The sequence below is a fragment of the Sus scrofa genome, chromosome 16, assembly GCF_054392235.1.
Source record: "Sus scrofa isolate SSC_HxYL_T2T_F1_AM1 chromosome 16, Sscrofa_HxYL_maternal_Yorkshire_Landrace_v2.0, whole genome shotgun sequence".
NCBI classification, from domain to species: Eukaryota; Metazoa; Chordata; class Mammalia; order Artiodactyla; family Suidae; genus Sus; species Sus scrofa.
In genome coordinates, this window is record NC_139398.1 from 46,695,204 (window position 1) to 46,708,495 (window position 13,292).

A 13,292-nucleotide genomic window follows, 5' to 3' on the forward strand; every position below is an offset into this window, starting at 1 on the left:
GACACACCACCCCCACCCCATCCCCTAAAAAAGCGAGCTATCCAGACCGATAGCCAGAAACCTGGCATCATCACACCCACTTACAGCCTGACAATTTACAACGCGGTAACACCTTCTAATTAGGAACGTTGTTGTCTCCTACAGACGAAAAATTAAACTGCTTCCCACAGGTAAGATAAACCAAGAACTGGAGCCGGTTAGCGAGAACCCCCAATGCATCAAACCTCAGGTTTCGCTACTGAACCTGATGAGCCAGCGACCAGCCTTCCCTACACCAGAGAGGGGAGGAGCCCACCCTCCTGGCTGGGAGTGGATCGAGAAACAGAGGACAGGAGAGAAGGGATGGAGAGCAGAGATGTGAACAGCGTCCAAGCAGGGTGGGCTCAGCGTACCGGGGGGCGACAGGCAGACAGCGGCGGCCACGCGGGAGCCGGGGTTCAGGCTGCGAAGCGGGGTCCCAAGGCCGCGGAAGCCGCCCCCAGCTTTTCGCCCGGCAAGGCTCGCACCTCAGGCACACACACCCTCCACGCCCGCCAGCGGCTCTCGGCCATTCCCCTCCCAGCGGGCGCACGCCCGCACCCACCGGTGCACCCCACCCCGGGCTCGCGCGCACACGCCCCTCGAGCGGGCGACGCGTACGTACCCAGCAACACGCAGAGCACATCGAGGGCCACGTACGGCAGCCGCGTCTTGTCAAACATGGTCTCGGCGTGGGCGGCGGCGGGGGCACCCGACTCACGAGACCCGGCCGGGGACTGGCAACTGCTCTTCCCAGACCAGGGAGAGCAGCCAAGGGTTGACGGCGGCTCGGAGGCGCTCCGACGAGCAGCAATGGCGCCCGCGACCCCTCCCCTCGCAACTCCCGCAACTACTCAGTCGGGGCCAAGACGCTCGCGTGCCCGTCTCGGCGGCTTGGTTGCCTCAGGCCCTCCTTGGTGGGTTCTGGCCCGCCCCGGCCGCTCGCTGTCCAGATCGAGACACCCTCTCCAATAGGCGGGGCGTCGGACTCGTGCTTTAAGGATGAGGACCGGTAGGGAGGAGGAACACAAGCTTGGCCCCTCCCGCGGAGCACCGCGGGACCGGCCTGCGCGCGGCCTCGCGGGCTGAGGGAGTGCGGCAGAGGCGGAGCGGCCAGTGAGGGGCGAGGGGCGGGGCCGGGGAAACGCCAAGCCCGGAGCGCCAACCAATCGGCACCGCCCGCCCCGCCCCTCCCAACCTGCGGGCCCCGCCCCTGAAGTGGGACGCGCGGCAGACGGGCGGAGCGTGGGGGTACCTTCCTTGCTGAGCGAGGGACGTCTCTCCGATCCGCTTTCGGATGGGGATCGCCGAACCTGGCCTCCTCATCCCTGGCTGAAGGTCGTTGCAGAGTCGGAGGAGGAGCTGGGCCGCGACCCTGGCTGCCTGCCAGCTCTCCTTATCCACGGGGATTGGGTAATACAGAGGAACGGGGTAGTCGGTGACAAAGACTCTCTCCTTGTCCAAACTTTAGTCAGGCTCCTCCGAGCCCTCTGCTGGCCTAGGCCTCCATTGAGGCCTTAACATCTGGCAGGGTAGATACCCGTATTAGCGAGAATTCTGCTAAGTCATCCCTGCACCCTTGATATTTGGCTACGTTTCATATGTGATCAAAGTCCTTATATTAAGTCCTTTGATATATAAATCCTTGGCCTGCTTTTAAAGCAAGAATCCCCTTACCTTAATGTTCTCTTAATGATTTTACATCCACTCACCCCCAACTCTGCCTTTTTATTGCCTATAATAAATCCCCAAGTATCTTTCCCGTATTCAGAGTTGAGCACAGTCTCTTTCTCCTGTTGCAAGTTATGACCCCCCGCATTGCAACAGTTTTGAATAGTCTTCCTCACCGCTTTAACAAGTATCAAAATGAGTTGTCTTTATTCCTTTCAACCCTGATTCCAGAAGGACCCTAGCAAAATTTAGTAATCTTACCTAATCTGTTAAAGAATTGATAATTAATCCCTGCTCTGTGTTCTAGTCAAGAAGTGATGAAACTCAGAAAAAATATATATATATTATATATATATATATATGAGAGTGTTTTATAAAACGTTAAACCCTGGGAGTTCCCATCATAGTTCAGCAGTAATGAACCCGACTAGTATCCATGAGGACGCAGGTTCAATCCCTGGCTTCAGTCAGTGCGTTAAGGATCCAGTGTTGCCCTGAGCTGTGGTGTAGGTCACAGATGCATCTCGGATCCCACAATGCTGTGTCTGTGGGATGGCCCGGCAGCTGCAGCTCCAATTGGACCCCTAGCTTGGGAACTTCCATATGCCTCAGGTGTGGCCCTGGAAAAAAAAAAAAAAAAAAAAGATAAAAAATAAGAAATAATAAAAGATCAAACCCTCTAACAGATGTTAACAATCGGTATCTTTCCTGCTCATTCTTAACTTCTTTATCAAAGATGGGAGGCAAATTGAAAACTGTATCTACTACTTCTGACTTTTCCTGCAAAACAGTCATAAAACTGATGGACAGATAAAATCACCCTCAGGGAGTCTGGAATTGTAGCCCCACGTGATTCCCCACAAACCAAAAATGTATTTGAAGAAGAATGTTTTTCTCTAAAAGGAATGTGAACGTTGGATTTCACCTTTTGTTTGAATATCTTTTGAAAGTTTTAAACAATTTATACCTGAGAAAGATGTGCTATTGTTTATGTTCTGAGTTGTTCTGGTCCCTTCCAGAGTCACAGGGACCCCAAATTGTAAGGCCACCATAAATTGAAATTACTTTTAATTACTTTCAATGCCGGTATGTATTGGGCATGTAATTAAGTGAATATTGTAATGAAGGTGTGTTGAGGCACACAAAGGGTAGGGGGTATGCAGTTCACCAGGGAGCTCTGGAGACACTTCATAAGAAGGTGATAGTTACATTGTTCTTTCTGTGCATATCTCCTATGTGGAATTGTTAGCTGTGGAACTGCTACATCATGGGGTGTGCCAATATCCAACTTCTCTGGATAAACCCAGGCTGTATTATGAAGTGATTGTACCTTTTTGCCTCATCCCCACCAGTGGTGGATAAGACTCCAAATTTAATCAACACAACATTCAGATTTCTTAATTTGTGATAACCTAATGGATATAATGTATATTTTAATGTAGTCTTAATTTGCATTTCCCTGATAACTAATGTAGTTGGGCAGCTTTTCCTAAATTATTATTATTATTATTTTGGCCACACCTGCCACAAATGGAAGTTCCTAGGCCAGGAACCTACACCTCAGCTGTGGCAACACTGGGTCCTTAACCCACTGTACCATAGTGGGAGCTCCTCAACTATTTTTCTATTAAATTGTTTATCTTATTTTTATCAAATTCTAAATGTTCTTTGTTTATTCTCAGTAGCAACTCTTTATGTTGTAATATTTTCCTTCCAATAATGTATTTTGTCATTTAACTTCCTTTACGAGTAGTCTGTGACAGAGTTGTTTTAGATGTAAGTAGAAGTCTACTGGCAGAGTTCTGTGAAAATTTTTACTTTCCTAACCAAAGGAAAAGGTTAGCTTCCTTTACTTCCCTTTTCTACTTCCTTGAATATGGACATGATATTTAGAGTTACAGCAGCCACCTTGTGATCACAAGGGAAAGGCCAAAAAGAGGAGCATCACTGGTCTTTTAATCTTCAGTTACTACAACCAGCAACTTGGCCACCTCCAGATTTCTTCTGATGTGAAGGAACAAAATTGCTTAAGCCTCAAATATTCACAACCGATATAAGGCTCAGGAGTACTTTAAGAGTACTTTTGGAAAATCATGTTATACTATGAAAACCTTTTACTTGAGCTAACTTAACTGCATTTCTGGTCCTTAAACCACAAACCCCTGAATAAAACAACTTGTGTAACTAGAATGGACATTGAAGAATGGTTTGAGCATAGAGGCAAGACAAATGACATATCCTGAGGTCTTTGAGTAGGAAAGGCTGTGAATTAACTCAAATTAAGGACTAGTAGAAGATATGGCTCTAGAAGGTAGGTTATAGCAGGTTGTAGCTTAAAAGTATATCTGGAGGCAAAGAACATTGCCGAAAATACATAGTGAAAGATTGAAAACAGTCATTTAAAACAAATAATGTATGGAATTCATCTCGCAGCTTAGGGAGTTAAGAACCCGACTAGGATCCTTGAAGATGCAGTATTGATCCTGGCGTCACTCAGTGGGTTAAGGATCAAGCATTGCCACTATGGCATAGGTTCCAGATGCAGCTCAGATCCAGTGTTGCTGTGGCTGTGGCATAAGCTGGCAGCTGAAGCTCCGATTCAACCCCTAGCCTGGGACCTTTCATATCCCACAGGTGTGACCCTAAAAAGAGTAAAATAAATAAATAACAAGTAATCTAGTAGTGACAAAGTCATAATCTCTACAGTAGGCTATAAATTCAAGATGAATGAGCCTTATGTTGTAAACCAGATTATTTAGTTTCAAGTCCTTTTCTGTGTTTATTCCCATTTTGTTCTTCTTTGGTTCCTAAAATATTGTTTATGGGCTGCCAACCCTTCTTCAGCTTTGCTGCATAGTATTAAGGGGAAAGTCCTCTGTTATACTTGAGCCAGTCTTTTGCCAGAAGTAATTCACCTCCATAAAAGGAGGTGAATTTCTAGAATGAGACTTGGAAGCCTTGTGGGTGGGCAAACCAAGATATTCTTCCACCAAGACTCTCCTTCAGTGTCAAGCTTGGAGGTCATGAGTTTTATGGTTGTTTTTTAGGCAGACAATATTTCCTTAATAGGCTTATTGTGATAATCAAATATAAAAATGTAGGTGCAATTGTCTTGCAAACGTCTGATCTAGGTAGACACACAGTACATATTTTTTTCAAAAACAAAGATTTCTGTGAATCCACATCCATTATTTCTGCCTCCCTACCACCTACTCAACCCCAAATCTACCATGGTTCCCTAATCTACCAAAGAACTGGGGCTTGTCTTGCATGACTTGTTCTTAGCTCGGGTGATCAAAACTTCCTTTCTCTGGGATCCTCACAAATTATTTTTTTAACGACCTCTTTTGTTTGGGGGTTTTTTTGTGTTTCTGTTTTTGTTTTTTTGCTTTTTAGGACCCCATCTGCACATATGTAAGTTCCCAGGCTAGGTGTCTAATTGGAACTGCAGCCGCTGGCCTACACCATAGCCCAAGGCAATGCCAGATCCTTAGCCCACTGAGTAAGGTCAGGGATCAAACCTGCCTCTTCGTGGGTCCTAGTCAGGTTTGTTACCGCTGAGCCATGATGGGAACTCCCATTTAACAACCTCTTTAAAATATATATCACCAGAGATAGAGAAGTTAATTACCTATATAATATCTGTAGTCTTAAAGACATCTCATATATTTTCCTTTTAAAAAAAATCTTGGTAGGATTGCCGTCTAGTTACAGGTCTTTAATCAGAATCCACCTTCTTCAGCTGTTTTAGAAAACATACTAAAATTCTCCCTTTGCTCATCATCCAGTTTCTTTTCTGTTCACAACTCCCAGCTTGTGCTCTGTTGAATCTCCTCCCTGTATTGATACGACTGGTTAACTCACCTTATTTATTTAATATGGGCTCACTTGCAACATATGGAAGTTCCCAGGCCAGAGACTGAATCTGAGCCACAGGTGCAACCAATGCGGAATCCCTTAACCCACTGCACAGAGCCAGGCATCAAACCCACTCCTCTGCAGCAACCCAAGCCACTGCAGTTGCATTCTTAACCCACTGTGCCATGGGTTATTTTAGCGCGCCCCCCCCCCCCCCCCCGCCACACACATTTAAGCTTGTCTCCACTTAGAGGTGGGGAATAGGGTTAATTTCCCCACCACTATTCTTACATGCTCATAACACTGTAAGTATTTTTTGTGTCCTTGATAATGTGAACCACAGTTGACCCTTGAACAATGCAGGATTTGGGGGAGCTGACCCTCAGCTGATAATGTAAGAATGACTTGACTGTTAGCCCTCCGTATCCTATGTTCAAAAATCCACACATTCTCCTGTAGTGCTGTAGCAGGCCTTTAGTGAAAAACCAAGTGTTAAAGGGACCAGAGCAGTTCAAACCTGCTTTACTCAAAGGTCAATTGTACTTTAAGGAATGGATCTACTCCACTTCTCACTTTTTAAAAAATTGATACTAGTTTTTCCATATATAGAGAGTTTTATGGTATTTAAAATAAAAGTCGTAAAAGGAGGTCATGTGAAACAAACATCTATTCTTATGCCTAAATTAAAAATGGAGATTATCTTACTAAGTGAAGTAAGCCAGACAAAGACATATGTCATACAATATTGCTTATATATGGAATCTTTAAATTAGCTAATATACAAAACAGAAATAGACCCACAGACATAGAAACAAACTCATGGTTACTAAAGGGTAAGGGGAGAGAAGAATAAATTTGGAGTTTGGGAATAATATACATACACTACTGTAGATAAAATAGATAATCAACAAGGACCTACTGTATAGCACAGGGAATGATACGCAATATTTTTTAATGATCTATAAGGGAAAAGAACCTGAAAAGTACTTCAATATACTTCGATTTTTAAAACATTTTAAAAAATAAACAGGGAGTTCCCGTCGTGGCGCAGTGGTTAACGAATCCGATTAGGAATCATGAGGTCGCGGTTTCGATCCCTGGCCTTGCTCAGTGGGTTAAGGGTCCAGCGTTGCCCTGAGCTGTGGTGTAGGTCGCAGACGTGGCTCGGATCCCGCATTGCTGTGGCTCTGGCATAGGCTGGCGGCTACAGCTCCGATGAGACCTCTAGCCTGGGAACCTCCACATGCCACGGGAGCGGCCCTAGAAAAGGCAAAAAAAAGACAAATAAATAAATAAATAAAATAAAAATTAAACAGTGAAAAAAGATTTCTTTTTTTTTTTTTTTTTGTCTTTATTGTCGTTTGTTGTTGTTGTTGTTGTTGCTATTTCTTGGGCCGCTCCCGCGGCATATAGAGGTTCCCAGGCTAGGGGTCGAATCGGAGCTGTAGCCACCGGCCTACGCCAGAGCCACAGCAACACGGGATCCGAGCCGCGTCTGCAACCTACACCACAGCTGACGGCAACGCCGGATCCTTAACCCACTGAGCAAGGGCAGGGACCGAACCCGCAACCTCATGGTTCCTAGTCGGATTCGTTAACCACTGCGCCACAACGGGAACTCCTGAAAAAAGATTTCTTCTGTTAGACAATCCCAGTAATAAATACCAAGAACTAAAAAAAAAAAAAAAAAAAAATTGTCTGCTCCTTTTAAATGACTCTATTACAGAATACTTCTGATCGCACTGCAAAGGAAACTTCCCTGTTTTCTTTCCTCATTAAAATCAAGTCAGAAATGCATTTCTGGAACTTCCTAACCCTCAGAGCCACCTTCTCTTTCAGAGTTTCTCACATAATGAATTTCATTTAACTTGCTTTTCGATTTTTAAAACATTGCCCTTTGTAATTGTAAAAGTTTGTACTCAAACTTCGCACATTAGAATCACCTGGGGCATAACTATAGAAGCACCCAGCCCCATCCACAGAGATTCCATTCTAGGATGCAACCCAGGCACTGTTTTATCATGTTAAACAAATGCCCCAGGAGATTCTGATACCCATCAGAGTTCAAAAACCGTGGGTCTAGTAAGTACACATTTTCACTCTCCAGACGAATTTTAATAAAATATAATTATGTTCTTCAAAGTAATTGCTACACATTAAAACTGCAGTAGCACATAGTAATTAAATACCTGGGCTCAAGAATCAGGCTCATTGAACACCCTTGAGTAAATTACGTAAAACTTTCTGTGTACCAGTTTCCTTATTTATTATTTATTTATTTATTTATTTTAGGGCCACACTTGCGGCATATAGAGGTTTCCAGGCTTGGCGTCTAATCGGAGCTGTAGCCTCTGGCCTATGCCAGAGTCACAGCAGTGCCAGATCGGAGCCGTGTCTGTGACCTACACCACAGCTCACGGCAACACTGGTTCCTTAACCCACTGAGCGAAGCCAGGGATGAACCTGTGTCCTCATGAAGCTAGTCAGATTCGTTTCCTCTGAGCCACTATGGGAATTCCCAGTTTCCATATTTTTAAGGTGAGAATGATAATAACAGTACCTACTTCATAGGTTTGTTGTGAGGATTAAACAAGATGATACATCTAGAATACTTAGCACAATGCCAAGGCATATAGGAGGTGCTCAATAAATGTTGGATGTATTATTCAAAGTGGTTCCTACATTTCATCAGAACCAGGCTGACTGTGTGTCCTATTAACCTTGGCCTAAGGACAGCATCCAGGGGTCCTCCACATCCTTTGCAATTGTATGTTAAATTCTATGCTTATGAATTTTGAGGTTGAATTTTGCGGTTAAATGGGCCTATCAATAGCTTTTCCCAGATTTTCAAGGGGCGGTGGCGGGGAGGGGCGGCTGTGACACCATATTGAGCTCTAGAACCTTGCTGCTCAAACGGTGCCCTCGACTAGCAATGTCTGTATTACCTGAGGCTTCTCAGAAGGGCACCCTCAGATTCTACCCCAGACCTACCGAGTCAAAATCTCATTTCAAAAAAATCCCAAGTTGGAGTCTCTATCAGGGTGCAGCAGAAACAAACCTGACTAGGAACCATGAGGTTGAGGGTTCAATCCTTGGCCTTGCTCAGTGGGTTAAGGATCCAGTGTAGCCATGATCTGTGGTGTGGGTTGCAGATGTGGCTCAGATCCCGTGTTGCTGTGGCTGTAGCGTAACCTGCAGCTGTAGCTCGGGAAACTTCATGTGGTTCAAAAAAAAAAATCCCAAGTGATTTCTATGCAAATTGACATTTGAGAAGCAACGTTATAGGAATTTCCTGTTTCCTTGATAATTAGAATCATCTGCTATGGTTTGTTTTTGGGTTTTTTTTTTTTTTTGGTGGCCCCACAGCATTTTGAGTTCCTGAGCCGGGGATCAGATGGGAGCCTCAGTTGCCACCTACACCACAGCTGCAGCAACTCAGGATCCCCCAACCCAGTGTACCTGGCTGAGAATCGAACTTGTGTCCCAGCCCTCCAAAGAGGACACCAATCCCGTTGCACCACAGTGGAAACTCCTGCTATGCTTATAAATATGCAGATTATCTAGTGTCTTTCTTGGAAATTCTTATTCATTAAATCTGGCAATTTAAAAAATCATCTGTTATTATATTTAAGGAGGAAACTTTGCTTTCAAAAATGAAACTATCAGCAAGTGAAGATTTTGTTAGATAGTCTGTTTATAGCGAAACCAGCCTTTCTGCACCAGATTCTTTCTCCTTTGCATACAGGCGCAGAGGAGAGCAAAGCTGGTACCTCAGGTGCTACAAATCCCAGATGCTTTCCAGTTCCCATCCATGTGAATCCTTCTGAGAAGTCCCTTTGTTTTTTCTAGTCAGTTTGAGTCTATATGCCTATGTTGGGCTTCAAAAAATGCCTAACAAATTACTTCGGTGGGTTCTTTTGGTTTTTTAGGGATTTTTTTTTTTTTTTTAAACGGCCTCACCTGTGGCATATGGAAAGTTCCAGGGCTAGAGGTTGATTGAGAGCTGCAGCTGCATGCCTAGGCCACAGCCACAGCAGTACTGGATCTGAGCTGCATCTGTGACCTGTGCTGCAGCTCAAGACAATGCCAGATCCTTAACCAACTGAGTGAAGCCAGGGATCAAACCTGAATACTCACGGACACTATGTCGGATTCTCAACCTGCTGAGCCATAACAGGAACTCTGGCTTTTGTTTTTTATGGAAGAATAGTTGACATACATTCTTATGTTAGTTTCAGGTATATAACATAGTGATTCCACATTTAAATACATTATGAAATGATCACCATAATAAGTTTAATGACCATCTGTCCCATACACAGTTATTACACTATTACTGATTTTGTTGTACATTACATCCTTGTGCTATATTTATTTTGTAACTGGAAATTTTTACCTCTTATCTGTTTTGCCCGCTCCCCATCTTCCTCCCCTCTGGTGACCACCAGTTTGTTCTCTGTATCTCTGAGTTTGTTTCTGTTTCGTTTTGTCTTTTTTTTTTTTTTTTAGATTCCACATATAAGTGAAATCATATAGTATTTGTCTTTCTCTGATCTATTTCATTTACCCTCTAGGTCCATTACCTCAGAGTGTTAAGAAATATTTTGTACATATGAAGGAATAGTTTGTAATATGTATAAATTGCAAGGCATAAGAAAATGAACACTTTAGGACTTACTACCCAACTTAAGTTCTAACACATCTCTAATATTGTTGAAGTCACCTGAGTTTCCTTCCCAATCCTATATCCCTAGCCTGCTCCATTTTCTACCCCCACTAACCCAGAGGTGATATTTTAAATATTTTATCATTGCCTTTATCTAAAAGAAAATCATGATTTTTACTACATATTTGCCCCTGGGGAATATTTTACATGTTTTGAGCTTTATAAAAACTGTATCATATCATGTACACTAATAAGTAGGATTTTCTTTTTCACCTAACCTTGTTACTAATGCTTATTCATGTTTCCTGTTGCTACACATCAATCATTGTCACTGATGGATAATTTTGTCTTTATATGAGTATGCCACTCTTGACTTAGTCATTCACCTATCAACAGACATCTGGGTGATGTCCTATGGACTTTTAAAATGCACTTTGAAAAATACATCTGTGAACAGTCTTGTTTTTGTTTCCTGGTGCACTTTGGCTGGAATACCTCTAGAGCATTCCAGCCAAAGTAATAGGAGAGAAATTGCTAGGATAGGCTGACAATGGCCCCAAAGATATATTCATGTCCTAATCTCCCAAACTTGTAACTGTTACCTTATATGGAAAAGAGTCTTTGCAGAGGTGACTAAATTAAGGACCTTGATTTCAGGAGAGTATCCTGGATCATCCAGGTGGGCCCTAAATGCAATCACAAGTGTCCTTACAAGTGGGAGGCAAAAGGAGATTTGACTCCAGACAGGGAAGAAGACAAGATGCTCTGTCAATACCTTGAATCAACCCAGTGAAATTGATTTGGACTTCTGGTCTCCACAACTGTGGGAAAATAAATTTCTGTTGTTTTAAGCCATCGAATTTGTGATAATTTACTATAGCAGTCATAGGAAAGTAACACATACACATATGTTCAACTTTATAAAATAGGAGTTCCCACTGTGGTACAGTGGGTTAAAAATTTGACTGCAGCCATTTGAGTCACTGTGGAAGTACAGGTTCAATCCCTGGCCCAGTGCAGTGGGTTAAAGGACTGGGCAGCTGAGGCATAGGTCACAGCTGCAGCTTGGATTCAGTCCCTGGCCTGGGAACTTCCAGATGCCAAGAGTGTGGCCATTAAAAGAATAAATTAAAAAAAAAAAAAAAACTTTAGGCCAAACTATTTTCAATCAAAATTGACAAGTATCTAGAAACTATGATGTGTCAATGTGATGTATCAAATATTAGCTCTAGTGGTGGTTCCAAAATTCCTAGCTAAGGATTTAGGAAGCCTGTTTTAAAGCTGTATTTACATAACACTTTCAATAATTGGGGGAAAAAATTAAAGGTCCTATCCATATGGGCGGGGAGAGTAGGTCGCCATTAATTGGCACACTCCCAAATTATTACTTTTCAAGCTTGCTAATAACAGTGGGGTTCTCTGCTTAGTTATATTATTTTCTTGTTGTCGGGGACCTTGGAAAGATGACCTTGTTGGTCCACGTCAGAGAGATACAACCTGTACTCAGATGTATGAATGGGTTTTTAGAATCACTGGCATGCCATGTGTTTATGAAGCTAAAGCACTTGAATGATTTCCCAGTTTATGAAGCTATTTTTGTTGTGACAGCAAGGGCAGGTGTATGTAGGAGCACTGCCCTGCCCTTTGCTTACCTGTCTTAGACTTTATTTGCTGCTGTACTCTGCACATCAGCCTACCAGAATTCTCTAGTATCTCCTGATGGAGCTCAACTATTGCCAACTTCTTGCCTGAGTACACACTGGAATCACTTGGAGACCATTTGAAAACTACAGATTCCTGGGCTCCTCCTCAGATATTGAATAAGAATCTTTGGGGGTGAAGTAGAAAACCTATCTATTAAAAAAAAAAAAAAAAAAAAAAAAAAGGAGTTCCTGTCATGGCTCAGTGGTAACGAACCCAAGTAGTATCCATGAAGAAGTGGGTTCGATCCCTGGCTTCGCTCCATGGGTTAAAGATCTGGCATTGCCCTGAGCTGTGGTATAGGTCACAGACACGGCTCGGATCCAGTGTTGCTCTGCCTGTGGTGTAGGCCGGCAGCTACAGCTCCGATTCAACCCCTAGCCTGGGAACTTCCATATGCCACGGGTGCAGCCCTAAAAAGACAAAGAAAAAAAAAGAAAATCTATCTCTCTATCTATCTATTTAAAGTATAATAGATTTACAATGTTGTGAGAAAATCTGTATTTTTAACACCTCAAGATGATTCTTACATAGGTTGTCTGTGGACTCATTTCTTAAAAAATCAGTGCTTAAAGATGAGGCTACTCTAGTCCAACTCTCTGAATCCTCCAAGTTTTCTTTTAGCCTACTAAAATGAAATCTGCTATGCTGAGCTGGACTGTAGAATGAGGTTAGTATCCACAAAAGCAGACACTGTTTAATGTGTAGCTTGAACTTATATATTTACATTGTCACTAAAAACAAAATGATGGATTAATGTCAATATCATTCTTCTTTTTTTTTTATTTTTTTTATTTTTAGGGCCGTACCTGCAGCATAAGGAGGTTCCCAGGCTAGGGGTCTAATCAGAGCTGTGGCTGCTGGGCCACACCACAGCCACAGCAACGCCAGATCTGAGCCAAATCTGCGACCTACACCACAGTTCGCAGCAAGGCTGGATCCTTAACCCACTGAGCAAGGCCAGGGATCGAACTCACAACCTCATGGTTCCTAGTCAGATTCGTTTCTGCTGCACAACAATGGGAACTCCAATGTCAATATCATTCTTATTAACTGGATACTATTTGATAACATTTGTGAATATTTTATTTCGCTGGTTTAAGGTGATTAAGCCTGGCATCAAAGCAGACAACTTTCTCTGCAATCTGACTTTTGCTCATTTTGAGATTTGTTATTTTAGACTTGAGCCAAAATTATGTACATTTCACATAGTTTAAAAGGTGTTGAACATCAAAAGCATGCATCTGTAAAAGATAGGATTTGGGAGGCAGCCAAAATGGTGGAGTAGGGAGACCCTGAGCTCACCTCCTCCCATGGGCACAATAATATTACAATTGTCTAGAGAGAAACTATAGATGAGAATGACTTGAAGACTAGC

General features: G+C 43.1%; 1 protein-coding gene across 16 annotated transcripts in view; it reads right to left on the bottom strand.

The window, feature by feature from the left end:
- The window catches only part of PLPP1 (phospholipid phosphatase 1), a 137,526-nt gene that overhangs the window by 97,292 nt on the left and 26,942 nt on the right, over positions 1-13,292 (bottom strand). For 9 of the 16 annotated variants that reach the window (XM_085001562.1, XM_013984778.3, XM_013984777.3 and 6 more), the window contains 1 exon segment: positions 644-988. The exons of 2 other annotated variants lie outside the window; for them this stretch is intronic. Coding sequence is in view for 5 of the 14 variants with exons in the window: in NM_001444665.1 (NP_001431594.1) it covers positions 644-701 (58 nt within the window). In the remaining 9 variants the exon portion in view is untranslated. 16 annotated transcript variants of the gene reach the window in all.